General features: G+C 48.1%; 1 protein-coding gene and 1 long non-coding RNA gene across 2 annotated transcripts in view; one reads left to right on the plus strand and one right to left on the minus strand.

Annotated features, from left to right (window-relative positions):
- The window catches only part of LOC119871940, a 47,563-nt gene that overhangs the window by 18,198 nt on the left and 14,590 nt on the right, over positions 1–14,775 (minus strand). Inside the window, exon 2 of the long non-coding RNA XR_005360040.1 lies at positions 10,079–10,193. This is a non-coding gene — a long non-coding RNA (uncharacterized LOC119871940). The remainder of the gene's footprint in view (positions 1–10,078; positions 10,194–14,775) is intronic.
- The window catches only part of PKD1L2 (polycystin 1 like 2), a 57,972-nt gene that overhangs the window by 9,891 nt on the left and 33,306 nt on the right, over positions 1–14,775 (plus strand). Inside the window, exons 8-16 of the mRNA XM_038538211.1 lie at positions 121–252; positions 1,591–1,773; positions 3,324–3,448; positions 4,480–4,606; positions 5,277–5,408; positions 6,322–6,544; positions 7,117–7,310; positions 11,707–11,937; positions 13,950–14,051. Coding sequence (XP_038394139.1) covers positions 121–252; positions 1,591–1,773; positions 3,324–3,448; positions 4,480–4,606; positions 5,277–5,408; positions 6,322–6,544; positions 7,117–7,310; positions 11,707–11,937; positions 13,950–14,051 — 1,449 coding nt within the window. The remainder of the gene's footprint in view (positions 1–120; positions 253–1,590; positions 1,774–3,323; positions 3,449–4,479; positions 4,607–5,276; positions 5,409–6,321; positions 6,545–7,116; positions 7,311–11,706; positions 11,938–13,949; positions 14,052–14,775) is intronic.

Raw genomic sequence — 14,775 nt, forward strand, 5'->3', positions numbered from 1 at the left:
GGTTTGGAAAAACTCCAGATGAGCCTGGTCACTTGCTCTGACCCCAAATCTTTCTGAAATCATTTCATCAAACCACTGAAATTACATTTTCTCTCCCCATCTCCCTCCCTCTGCATCAAGGTCAGAGAGCATGTGCTGGGGTCACTATCTGCAGTCACTACCACCCTGGGGGACATGCAGAAGGTACAAAGGTTGGCCCAGGTGCTGAGAGAGGTGACCCACCACAGTGAGGAGCTCACACCCAAGGCCCAGGTAAGTGAGGCCCATCTGCTGTCCCAGGCCAAGCCATGGGACACACACCTCTGCCCTAGGTAATTGACAACTCCCCCCATGTCAAAGGTCCCTCAATCTCAGGGCCACCAAGGTTTCCACTATCTTCTTTCCAATGATCCTACATGAGTGATGCCGAGAGAGAAGATGTCCTCCTGCAGCTCCTGTGTCTCATTCTGGGTGTCATAGCCTGTGTGCTCACATACCTTACTCCCCCACCTGCCAGTGGCACCTCAAGGGGGTACCTGACTCTAATCACTGGGTGACACTAAATGTGTCCCCAGATGCTGCTGCTAACCTACCCATGTTCCCCACTTCATACATACTCAAGTTCACTAGTACATATCAGACCTATGTCCAGTTGCCAGTTCCTGTCTCTTTCTTCTTTGACCCCCACCCCCCACCTCACCAGCTACTCTGCCTGCCTACATCTTAAACCCTTGCCTCAGGCTCTGCCTCTTGGAGAACCCAAATTAAATCACCATATTCCCCATGTTATAGTAACAAAAGGTTAGAAAAAGAAGCCCTTAGTCAGTAAGAGGGGAAAGCCATCCTGGCTCTGCTCCACCTATTCTCAGGAGGTTGTGCCCCTCACATTCTCCAGCCTGAAGCCAGCAAGGCTGACCTTTATTTCTGGGGCCATGATGCTGTTAACATCACATTTGCCATTTATACACCCATTTGCTCATCCATCCACTCCATGTACATACATCTATTCAGTGCCCATCTATGTACATCCATCACTCTACCTTTCCATTCACTCATCCATGCATTAATTTATTCATTCATTCAACAAATGCTTCCTGAATGCCTAATATATATCAGGTACCGTGCAAAAACTGTGCATCAAGAATTCAGCAAGTCACACGACATAGTCTCTGCTCACAGCACTTTCAGAGTACGGGGAGAGCAACACTTTACACAAATAATCTCACAAATACATACATAATTACCAAACTGAACAAGTGTCTTGTCCATCTATCCATCCATCTATCTACTCATCTGCCACCCAACCATCCTTCCATCCTTCCACCCAAGCCCATCCCCCACTCAGTGAACATTTACTACTATGTGCTAGGCATTGTGGAAGGCACTCTGGGAAGACTCAGAGATGGACGAGGCTACTCTCCTGAAGGAATTTAGCACATTGTAGGGAAGGAGAACCTACCTCAAGTCAGTGACACAGGCAGCCTGTGCAATGGGCCTAGATTTCTCCTACCTTGTTTCTCACCTTGCTCCCTTCTTGTCCTTTGAATGGTGTAGGGGATAGTCTATCAGCAAGGGCTCATGTTGCTTTTCCTTCTCCTTTGGGGAATCCAGTGGGAGGCCACTTGGGCTCTGCAGCATGCCAGTGAAGCCCTGTTGGCACTGTGTTCCAAGGCCCATCCTGAAGACCAGAGGCGCCAGGCGGCCACCAAGGACCTGTTTCAGGCTGTGGGCAGCGTGCTGGAAGCTTCCCTGAGGGAGGGACCAGAAAAGCATGCAGAGGCCAAGGGCAGTCAGGTAGGTGTCTCAGCCCAGCTGCAGACCTCCCAGCTACCACACACCCAGCGTACACCAGCCTTTCTAGATCTTGCAGATGAAGAAAAAGAGGCAAAGAGGTTAAAACCATTTCTAGGGAGCTAGAAGAAAAGTTACAGAGACCAGAGGTTCTGGGAGGCAGAGCACAGGCTCTGGATCAAGGCAGCCTGCCTTCCAATCCTGCCTCTGTCGCTTTCAAACCCTGAGACTTGGGAAGGGTACATAACTTCCCTCAGTCTCACCTGTCACCTGCAAATCAGGGCATTCCGTCTCATCTCAGATAAGCCACCAATGGAAGAGATCACATGTCTACCCCACACAGTACATTTTTAGAAGAGAGGCAGCCCCAGCGTCCTTGATGGGGGCACAAGGGGAAGGGCCTCCTAGGATGGTATCATGATGGAGTGGAAAACCCATTTCTTGCTGCTCCATAGTCCTATAGCATGTGGGGAACACACACACATACACACACACAGTCACACTCAAACACACCCATGCACTCACACACACCAACAAACACTAACATATTCACTCACACACACTCCTACACTAACACACACTTATAAGTACTCACACTCTCACACATACATGTAAGCACACAGTCCTACACATACAGAGATGCACGTTTACACTTCTATCTTCATACATGGCCACATGATTGCACACACACACACACACAGACATATGGTTACAGTCACACACAAAACCACATACACACTCACTTATGTTCCAGCACATACTCACACATATCCTCAAACCCACATTCACATTCAGACTCACAATCACACACTTATGCTCAGATACTCAGATACACATACTTAATTCCTTATATTCACAGGTCACCCTCAAACACACACATATTCACATTCACATCCACTCAGTCACACACACACACACACACACACACACACACACACACACACAATTCATGCAAACATCTAGCCCGTCTCAGATCCTCACATTTTGGCTTCAGCGACACTGCATCCTCATCTGGGGGTTGGGTGTGGTGAGGAGCAGTCCAAGCCCAGGTGACCCAGTGAAATGGCTCTGCCTGTGGCTTTCTATTTGCCCACAAATAAGACCTGGATTATGGGTGGATGTCAGGGTCAAACAGCGCAGCCCAGAGAGGCACGCAGTGTGACAGCTCAACACACAGACTCAGGAGCCAGATGCCTGGCCACCTCACTGTGAGTCCTGGCACTAGTCTTTATCAACATGTGACCTCTGCAAGTCACTTATCCTTTATGTGCCTTAGTTTTCCCATCTGCCAAATGGATATAGTGAGAGCACTTGCCTTCCAGACTTGTTGGATGAAAAGGGGTTCACATTCCAAAAGGGGTTGGAATCTTCACGAGTGCTTACTTTTCACTCCCCACAGAGCCGGGAACTCAATAAACAGTAGTGCTGTCCCTTCCTCAACTCCTCTGCCTTCTCCCAGTCCCTGCTGAGGGTCCCACGCTAGCCTGGTGACAGTAACCAAAGGCAGCATACAGAGATGGGTCCCCAGCAGTTACCCCTGTTTTCTTTTCCAGATGGCCTCCGTGCCCCAGCTGCTCAGAGTTGTGGAGCATGTGCAGGCTGCCCTCCTTCTGGGGACACTGCCTGGGGGCCTCCCAGCCACTCTGGCCACCCCTTCCATCTCTGTGTATACAAACAGGTAACCAGCTGCACTGAGGTCCAAAGAGAGCTTGTCCCCTGACCTGGCTCGGTCCACACCCACATCCTAAGACCCTGTGCCAGGTAGAGCCCAGAAGACCAGCCTTGGAAGTGGGGGACCTGAGGGGAGCTGGATGTGGGAGGGCTTTTCACTGAGATGAGGTCTGGGTATTTGCACAGCATAGGAAAGGAGCTGTTGAGTGCCAAGTCCCATCTTGGAGCCACCCAGGAGTCCTGAGAGATGGATCATGTTGGAGCCGAGCAGGCAGGGAGGCTGAATGAAGGGGGCCCGCCCACTTTACACCACGTTCTATGTGTGCCTGGCCAACCCCATTGCTCCACAGAGCTATGGGGATTCAAGATACACTGGCCTTGGGAATTCTTTGTGGAGGGCCTGCCTCTTGCTGCACCCTAACAGTACCTGAGAATGCCCTCCACCCTGCATGCCTCCACCCGACAAGCAGGTGCTGCACCACCCTGCAGGCACTGCTGCAACTCTTGTAGTGAGCCCCCTTCTTTGATTCCTCATGCCACGGTTACCCTCTTGGGTGCCAGGGGCAGTTTTCCGAAACAGCATTCTGATCAGAACTAGGGTCTGAAACCAGGTCCCCAATCTAATCAGATGGGACATCAAAGGCCAGAGAAGATGGGGCTAGAAGCCCATGACATCTGAGATCAAGTAGGTAGAGGGGATAAGCCTGGAAAAGTGTCCACATCAGCTCATTTATTCATTCAACAAAGTATGTGTTGACCACCATCATATGTCAGGTGCTCTTCTAGGCATTGGGAGCGCGGCAGCAAACAGAGCTGGCTAATGCCCTGTCCTCATAGAGCCTCCAACCCAGCGCTGGGGCCGTCAGCTGCTCTTGTGCTGCTCCTACTGACATGAGCATGCAGAACCATCTAAGGGGACTGAAATAGAGCCATGTACTCTGATGGCAACGCTGGGGTTCCCTGCAGTGCAAGAGATGTTCCTCTGACACTGGCTTTCTTCTCTCTCTCCTGACACCTATGTTCTCACCTTGTGGCCAGAATACAGCCCCGGAGTTGGCGAGGCTCCTCCGTGCATACTAAGGCTGCCAGCTCTGCAACCTTTACCCTGCCTGCGGCCTCCTCCCTTGGCTCCATGGAGGACAGCTGGGAGCCTGTGGACATCAGGGTAACAACAGTAATAACCTCCTTGGGAGCAGCCCTTTATAGCTTATTTGTCACTTTTATGTGTGTTTGCTCATTTAGGTTGATAACAACCCTCTCAGTTACACAGTATTACTACACCCATTTTGCAGATGAGGTTCAGTGATTCACCCAATGCCACAAGCAAAGTGGCAGAGCTGGGATGCAGACTCGGGCCTTCCAACACCCAAATCCATCCTTCTTCCACTGTGTTGTGGGATTTCTCCAGCTAATTGGTTCAATTAGTTACTGGAAATAAAGCTTTTTGGACTTCATTCCATAACTAGGAAATGGTGAACCCAGAGTTCTTTTCACTCCCAAGTGAGGGCACATCCGACTCTCAGTTCTTTGAGCCCCAGTGAATGCAAACAAGTATATCTCTCTTGGGGGCTTGTTGGCCTTGCCAAGAAGAAAGACTTGGAGGGTTTCATGGTCCAGTAGTTGTATAGCTTTATGGGCCTGAGTGGGTCCTCAGCCCTGGAGGACAGACACACCCCAGGAAGGCCAGACACAGCTAACAGCCGGGTTCCCCACTCACCCCATAGGACAAGGCCACTTGTCTGTCCCATCTTAGGAAGCCTTATCATTCACATAGGGTTGCAGTCACCTTCCAGCCTTCAGGAGCCTTAGCCAGCACTTCTTGTTCTTGGTTTCAGGTGATGAGTTTCCCCAAGAGCCCCTTCCCAGCCCGAAGTCACTTTGATGTCAGTGGAACTATTGGTGGCTTCTGTTTGACTAGCCCTAGTGGACATCTCATACCCATGAGGAATCTGTCGGAGAATATCGAGGTAGAAGTTGGGGATGCTGTCAGAAGTCCATTATCACTTCTGTTTTCTTCTTCAACTTGGTTGAGACCAAAAGTTGATTAAAGAGGAGAGTAGAATGGTCTTTTTTTTTTTTAGATTTATTTATTTATTCATTTATTTATTTATTTATTTATTTATTTATTTATTTATTTATTTATGACAGAGACAGAGAGAGACAGAGAAAGAGAGAGAGAGAGAGGCAGAGACACAGGCAGAGGGAGAAGCAGGCTCCATGCAGGGAGCCCAACGTGGGACTCGATCTTGGGTCTCCAGGATCGCACCCTAGGCTGAAAGTGGCGCCAAACTGCTGAGCCACCCGGGCTGCCCTAGAATGGTCTTTATGTTACACATCGTATTTTAGCTAAAAACTACAAATGTATATCATTGCCAATCTTTGGCTATACAATCAAAACATTTCTTTATATCTGTTGATTGGAATTTTAATCATCTTCATTACATAAACCACCCTTACCATCCAGGCTCTAAGCTGTCAGATTTTCTTTAAAAGGCTTATCTGATGACATAAGCAAGGAGTTGGAGTGATATGAGGAGAGGCTATGAGCCAAGGGACATGGATGCCTCCAGAAGCTGGAAAAGGCAAGGAAGGTATTCTTCCCTAGAATCTCCAGAAGGCATCAGCCTACCAACTTTAGCCCTATGAAGTTGATTTTGGATTTCTGGCCTCCAGAACTGTAAGACGGCAAATCTGGGGTGTTGTAAGCCACCAAGTTTGTGGTCATTAGTTAAGCAGCCCCAGGAAACTGATAGAATGAACACAGCACAGTGTGGATCTCAATTCCTGGGGTGCTCACTTTGCCTTGCTCTGTCCAGCAGCCCTGACGCTCCCTGGCATTCCCACCCCACATACCCTTGTTTTGACTGTTTTTGATAACAGATCCTGCTGCCTCGGCTTTTGGAAGGGCACAGTGAGCCAACTGTGTTAAACCTGACCAGTCCTGAAGCTTTATGGGTGAACCTGACTTCAGACAGAGCAGCTTTGGGGATCCAGCTGCACTGGAGACCTGCCATCCCACTCATACTCAGCCTGGGCTATGGCTACCACCCCAATAAGACCAGCTATGATGCAAAAGCTCACATTCCGCCAATGGCTGCTACAGGTAGTCCATCAACTGGACTAGCTTCTTGAGCTTCTTGCGGGTGGGGAGAGGGTGACCAACTTAAAACTTGAGAATCAGAAGCCATAGAGAAAAAGAAAAAAATAATGTCACATTCAATGCTGATTTTTTGTGTTATTATTACTACTACTATTATTATCATTTGGCAACATTAAGTGAGCACTTACTACATGCCCTGAAGAAACTGACAAACACTTATAGAACTAACCTTGTCGTAATCTTCATTACAACCCTCAGGATGGGCATTATGGGCATTTCCTCTTGCCAGATAAGAACAGAGAGGTTAAGTAACTGATACAAAGTCACACAGCCAAGAAGGGACAGAGTCAGAATTTGGCCCTCATCTATGTGACTTGGCAGCTGTGCTCTGCACACGGACCTGGGAGTGTGTCCTCTCCTCTGCTCCAGGTCTCAGGAGGAGAGGGCTTTCCTACGACATTAGGGAGATCACCAAAGTGAGCTTCCCTGCCAAGTCTCCTTGGTCTCTCTCTTCCATGATGTTAGCCCCAGGCTCCATGAGGCTTCCAGCTGACCTGGATCCCTATTTCTTGCAGATGGGCTGTCCACGTGGATCCTGAACCCAGAGGACCTGCATTTTGGAGAAGGGGTCTATTATCTGACTGTGGTCCCCGAGTCTGACCTGGAACTGATCCCTGGCAGGGACCTCACAGTTGGCATCACCACCTTCCTGTCCCATTGTGTGTTCTGGGATGAGGTCCAGGGGACTTGGGACAACTCTGGGTGCCAGGTAAGGAGAGGATACAAAGAAGAAGGCAGAGCAACATGGTTGGGTGTGTCCAACTCACTTAGGGCTTCCTTCCAGTGTCTCTGCTGGCCATTTTGCACCCCACCACAGCATCTCTGCCTACGCTGTTCCCTGTGCCTGGAATGCCCCTCTTCCTGGTCTAGTCAACTCCTCCTTCAGATCCTGCTGCAAGTGTCACTTCCTTGAGAAAACTGTCACCCTGGCTACATCAGATTCCCCCTGTAGGCTTTCCTGGTACATACATCTGCTCCTCCATAGCACTAAACACAGCATTATGCCATTTCATATCTACTCAGGAGGTCCCTGAGATGAGGTCTGTTCCCATGGTGCACTGAGAGCCCCATAAGTCAGGAACAGTGGGCTTCGCTCACCACTGAAAACAAATGGCTCTTGAAGGAATGGACAAATAATTGGGAAGCCCTGTTGACTCTGGGCTGCTAGGAGGCCAGGCCAGGGTGTCCTCTCCAGGGGACCAAACTCAGAGCTGAGCCCTTTATTCTCTGCCAGGTGCTGTGTTCCATGCTTCAGCTGCATTACTTCATCAGATCTCCACAGTAACCTCTAAGACAGTAGGTACTCCCATTCCACAGGTGGTAAAACAAAGGCTCAGGAAAGTAAACACATTTAGCTCAAATCCCTTGCCTAGTAGGTAACAGAGTTGGGACTCAAACTCAAGTCTGTCTCCAGAGCAGGAGTCTTCAGGGATATGCAGTGCTGTGTGTCCAGCTCCCAATCCAGTTTTGCCAAACACCTGGATGGCATGTGGCTCTATTAATTGCAATCAGATCCCTATCTCAGGTCAGCTCAGTTCTGTGCATGACACATCCAGACATTGGCTTTGAGGCCACCAGAGGCCATCTCTGGGGCATCGGTGTTCCTCTTCCTTCTTCCATGCCCTTCATACTCTGGTCTCTCCCCAGAAACAACCTACCCTGCCCAGAAAACTCCTATTCACCCTTCAATTTTCCCATTCTAATGCCATCTCCTTGGGAACTTCCAGACATCAGGAGCCTCTCTCTGCTGGACTTCCACAGCTCTTAACACCCTCCCCAAGAACAGCAAACCTCCACATCTAGCTGAAATTTATCACACTTCTGCCTCCATCTACTAGACTACAAATACCTTCTTCCACTTATTTAACAAATAATTACCATGTGCAAGGCAGTGGGGATATAATGGTTAGAGAAATCAATGAGCTTTCATCTAGCAGAGGGCACAGCCAAAAAGCAAATAGCACACATGATCAAATGACAATGGTCACAAGTAGTGTAAGAGGCCAGGCCCCAGCAGAGCCACAGAAGGGGGCTCAGAGCCAAGTTCCTTCTGGGTTTATTTCTGCCACAACTTCAGCCCCCTTGTCAATTCCTACCCTGGCTTCCGGCCACCACACAGAGGGAGTTCCCAAAATGCCAAGAAGAAACCAGTGCATTGACATGTCCAAGAGACAGTGTGTTCCCCATGCCCCATGCTTGCAATAGAGGCCTTTGTGCCTCATGAATAAAATGCTGGGTGTGTTGCGACCTTCCAGAGCCTTCACTCCCAGCAGCTGTCTGATGCCATGATGCTGGCCTGGGATGCCTTGCAAGGCTGTCCTCAGAAAGGGGGATGCTGCAGCAGCTAGGGGCACAGCTCTGCCATCAGACAGACCTGGGTCCAATCCTACTTCATCAATACTAGCAAGGTGACCTTGGACAAGCCACTGTACCTCTCTCAGCATTCTCATCTGAAAATGGGGATAAATGATGGATACCACTTACTGCTGGGGTGGGACCTTGGCAAGATTAGGGGAGAAAGTAGTTAGCGAGGTACCGGACACACAGTGAGTGCTCCACAAAGTGACTGCTATGTTGAACAGTGAACACAGAGAAGACAAAACTACACATGAAATCAAGGAAACAATGAACATGGGATTTGGGTGGTCACTGGGTGGGGAAGTTTGAGGGAAGATGGGGGGAAGACCACTTAGCTAGATGTAAGTTATTGGAACGTTTCTAACTTTTGAGTAGGTAGGGGTTTTCAGGTCCTTATTATGTTGTTGAAAATACACACCTACTAATACATGCATCCAGGAATGTGGGACATACAAAGGTGGTATGTCAGAGACCAAAAGTTATATGAATCCAATATTGTGTACTTGATGCTCATTATATAGATGTAAATACAGATATAGGTATATAGAAATCACTGAAGAACCATAAATAAGCAAACACGATCAAGTTCGGGTGGAAAACCAGCACCAAATTCTCTACATGGCTGAAGAAAGCTCCCAATCTATGGTCTGTAGATTTTCTTAGCAGATAAAGGAAGAATTATTGCAAACGGTCTGAGAACCTAGATTCTTGCTTATATATTTTCTCAAAGGTTACTAAAGGTACAATTGCTGTCACGAGGGTATGAGCAGATTAATTCCCGGTATTCAAGAGCCTCTCATGCTGAGAGGGTTGTGAAAGCCAAGGGAGGCAGAGATGTAGACATAAAAAGTCTGGTCCCTGGGCTCCTAGCACTGAGGTGGTCTCATTACCAGCACCTGCTTGGGTTTCTTCTCTGAAACCAGCTCCACCCTCTCCGGGAGTGCCAGGTGTTCCCATAAGCCCCACAGCTGCAAACCAAATTCTGACCACGATTGGGAAACAGAAAAACAATGGAGCAAACACGGAAGTAAAATCTGTCAATAAACATTTGGGGTCATGCCCATGTGGAGGGGTCAGCCTTTGCTGGGTGGCCTGTTAAGGAAAAGAGATAAGACTTACCTGTTGGGACAGTTTGGGCTGCAGCAGCTTCTTCCTTCTTATGTGCTGAGCAGAGAAGAACTTCTGCATGCCAGTGTTTTCTGCTCTCTCCCACCTTAACACCTCCTGGTAGATCCTGGGATAAAAAGATGGTGCTGAGTCGTGGGGCTGAATGAAAGCTTAGCCTACCAAATGGCCCTGATGGGGTGGCGGGGTTGGAAGTCGACAGATCTAGAGAAGGCCCTAAGTGCCAGGTGTGAATTAAGAGCACAGAAGGGGTTCCCTGTCCTGGCCTATTCCTGTTCCTGCAATCCCAACCTCATTATCCTATAATACAGGGGACTGTGTACCCAAGCTCCATCTACACACCTTGCCCCCCATAGCCACATCTTGCCACCCTTGTGCCTAGAGGTGGGAACACCCATGGCCAGTCCACCAGGGAAGAGTGATCCTGAGGAACAGGTCTATACAGGCCCTAGAAGCAAGGAGTTCCAGATCCAAGTCCCTAAACCATAGTCTAGAAGTGGGAGTCCCAGAGCCAGGACTAGGGTAAGGTAAGTGAGGCATCTATAGTGCAAAATTTAAGGAGGGCCTCATTCTTGGGGTCACCTAGGGCCTCACCCTAGACACAGCTGGGTGGCATATGCTGTGATGGGCATGTCCCCAGGGCCCCCTGACTCCCCATCTTGTGCAGATGTGCACAGCCTGAGGGCAGCTAGAGTGACACTCCTCAAAGCATAGGCCCAAGATAGGGGTCCCTGGTACATAAATCTAAGGGGTAAAATTTAGGGAATGCTTTCCTGGTGCTGAGACAGCAGCTTAGGATTTAAACATTTTTCCTTCCCATCTCTTTATGTGATTCCCCCCGTCTCCATTTTTTTGTTTTTCTGTGAGATGACCAATCATCGTAGTGTGGCCAGGACTAGGGGCCTCCAGGGCACAAGACTTTCATTTTTATTTTTTTTTAAGATTTTTTTTTTAAATTTATTTATGAGATACAGAGAGAGAGGCAGAGACATAGGCAGAGAGAGAGGCAGAGAGAAAGGCAGGCTCCATACAGGGAGCCTGATGTGGGACCTGATCCTGGGACTCCAGGATCACACCCTGGGCCAAAGGCAGGAGCTTAACCGCTGAGCCACCCAGGCGTACCAGGACTTTCATTTTCAGAAGAAGGAAAGTCCCTGGGAAACTGAGATGATCTAATTATCCCAGATGTCCTCCCAGCACCTAACCTGTTGTCTGGCCTAGAATTAGCACTCAACATGTATCTGTCCAATGAGTAAGCATCAGGTGGAGAATATACTGGAATGATACACACCGAAGTTGTGATAATGACTGGTTATGGAGGGTGGGGAGCAGAGGAGACTTCGACTTCACCCAAAATAGCTCTTGAAAAGGATAAATAAGACTGACAAGATATACAGTTGCCCACTGAGAATGATGGGTACAAAGATAGTTGTTATAGATAATATTCTCAGCATTTGAAAATTTTTAGTTAAATAAAAAAGCTAAAGCTCAAGAGAACCCTAAAGCTGGTCTCCCCAGCCAGCTTTATGGGGAGACTGTCATGGCGGTGTCCATCTCCCTTGGGCTCAAGCAAGCCCAGGCAGATGTACTGCCATTCTAGCAGGGCCTCTTTGGGGTTGCAGGTGGGGCCACGGACCACCCTCTCCCAGACACACTGCCTCTGCAATCACCTCACCTTCTTTGGAAGCACGTTCCTGGTCATGCCCAACACCATCGATGTCCGCCAGACCGCTGAACTCTTTGCCACCTTTGAGGACAACCCCGTGGTTGTGACCACCGTGGGCTGCCTCTGTGTGGCCTACATACTTGTGGTGATCTGGGCGAAGAGGAAGGATGCTCAGGATCAGGCCAAGGTGAGGCTGCATGGCCCTTAAGAATGGGAGGAAGGAGTAGGGTGTTCCCTTGCAGTATCTCCAGGGGATGGAGCCCAGCTGGGAAGCCAAAGGACTAGTGGCAAATCCAGGTCATCCCAGGAAACCCAGCTCCTCAGCCTCATTATATGTGAAATGGCTTTTGTCATCAAATTGTCAGGAGGATTGTGTTACTGACCATTTATTGAGGATTTACTATATGCCAGGGATTATCCCATTTAATACTCCCCACAGCCCTAAGGGAAGATACTGTTTTGAGAGTCCTCAAGACCATTCTTAAGTTCAATGATTTATTAGGAGGACTCACAGAATTCAGAAAAGCTGTTATCCTCATGATTATGGTTTATTACAGTGAAGGAAGCAGATTAAAATCAGCAAAGGGAAGGGTCCAGGAGAGATCCAGCAAGAACTTTATACTCCCCAGTGGAGTTGTATGGACAGACTTCATTTTCCTAGCAATGGCATTTGACAGTACATACGAAGTATTGACAATAGGGGAAGCCCACCTGAGGCCTGGTGTCCAGGGTTTAACTGGGGGTCAGTCACATACATACAGAGTGGCCGTATGACTCAGTTTACTCAGGCTCCAGCAAAGCACTTTCCCATCACCACCTACACCCAGAGGTCAGGCTCTTACTGCATGGCCTGAAGCCCTTACCATAAACCACATTGTTAGCAGACTACCTGGATGGACCAAGGTATTCAAAGACACTCTTATCATGCTGGATATTCTGAGGACATAGGGGTTATCTTTTAGGTGCTGGCCAAGAGCCAGGCCTTTCTTTGAAATGTGTAGGGTTTGGACAGCCCAGGCCTTCTGAGGCCCCCCTTTACTGCACAGTACCTCTATCATCTTACAGAGGAAGAGACCAAAGACCAGAGAGGGCAACTAACTGGTCCAAAGCCACCTCCCTGAAGCCAGAATTCAAACCTGGATCTGCCTGACCATAAGACAGATCTGAAAATAGAAATGAGACCAAACCTCAACAAATTGCCAACAACAAAGTTCTGATTATTTTTCCAATATATGCGCCATGTCTGACATTTAGTGAGTGAGCCTTCGATAAAATTCTGTGTCTTGAGTGAGTACATCAGCGATTACAAGGATGTATCACAAAGCTCTGAAATATCCTCCATTTCCATCCTCTCCCTACACGGCAACACCTCCTAGGATGTTAAGGTGGCATAAAACTTAGTAGCGGTTGCAGCATTTATATTGCTGTCTTCAATTCACCCAAGGGATTAAACATTAATACTTTAAATGCCTCACCTGTAGGTTGGTTCTCAAGAAGCACACTCTGAAATGGAGTTGAGCAGTGTTTCATAAGGGATGCTAAGGATCAACCGCTGGGAAGGGAGAGAAGGAGGCAGGATGAGCAGAGAGAGAAACTGAGCTAGGAGCTCCAGAGATGACCAAGTTGGGTCAAGATGCCCAGGTCTCGATCATGCCCAGACACCACATCAGTCTGCCATTGTGTGTCAGCCTCCCCAGGTGGGCACATGACCTCAAGAGAGGTGGATATTGCATCCCTGGCAACAGGGGCGGGGGGGGGGGGACGACAACCCCTCCATTGGCTAATCCGGGCAGCTCATCTGCCCACTGTAGCCTAGAGAGTCTGGCTTTGTTTTGTTTTGCTGCTAAACCACCTTAACGTTCATTCCCTTTAAATTCCCTTGGAGTTGCAATCTGGTCGCCAATGTTAGAAATTCTATATAAACAGAGTTTGTATCATTCACCAGATCAAACATTGAACATTCTCAGCTTCATACCAAGTTCATTTCCAGTCTACTTTTGAACTGTATTGAATATTAAATGCATTTTGTACTTTTTAAAAAAAGGTTTTTATTTTACTTATTCTCACCTGGTGGGATGAATAAATGACATACATAATTTTGCTCTCTCTCTTTGTCATGAATGACCAGCTCACTCTTGGCTGTTGTGTAGTGGATGAACCCACTGGACAGGGCCCTCCTAATGTCATCCTTCTGTCCAGGTGAGGGTCACAGTGCTGGAGGACAATGATCCCTTTGCCCAGTACCACTACCTGTTGACAGTCTACACTGGACACCGGAGAGGGGCAGCTACTTCCTCGAAGGTACCTGACCATTCAAGACAGCCCCCCTCCCCTGCTCTGCGTTGATTAGTGTGTCCCACCCCACAAAGCGCTTGCTGGCTCATTGTCAAGTCATTTTAGCATGGTGGATTTAGTGTTGTAAGGTGTTTTGTTTTTTTTTTTAAAGGAAAGAATCTTTTTGCCAAACAAAATATCCCCCCCAAGCCCTAATATTTAAAAATATAGAGGAAAATAGGTTAAGGGAGAGTTGAGGTCTAGCACTGTGCCTTTGGTTATCTCCCTTATCCTTACCAAAGAATAACTCAGATGGTTAATTGGTAACCTGCTCACAAATCTGCTCACATATGAAGAATCAGTAAACTGTTATTGGTGAATAAAGAGAAAACAGAATTTTTAAGAGAAAAGAGGAAATGGAAGGAAAGAAAAAAATGCCTACCATTTGAAAACAATGAGTCTTGAGTTACATTTTTTTGGATAAACTGATGAGCTGGCATCTAGCTAAGAGGTCAGGCTGAGCCATCTGTCCTTTAGCAGGCTGGCTAGAGGTAGTGAAAAAACTATCTCACTCATAAATTCTCTGAATTTCTTGAGCATTTAGCTGTGGAGCATTCAGCAGGTTGTCTCTGTAATGTCTCAGCATCCTTAGCTAAGTCTAGCCTGTGCCACATCCCTCATCAGAATATACTGTTCTCTGTGGTAGCCTTTACTAAAACTGAGGGCTCCATGGAACATAGTTTGAGAATCA

Source organism: Canis lupus, chromosome 5 (genome assembly GCF_011100685.1).
Source record: "Canis lupus familiaris isolate Mischka breed German Shepherd chromosome 5, alternate assembly UU_Cfam_GSD_1.0, whole genome shotgun sequence".
NCBI classification, from domain to species: Eukaryota; Metazoa; Chordata; class Mammalia; order Carnivora; family Canidae; genus Canis; species Canis lupus.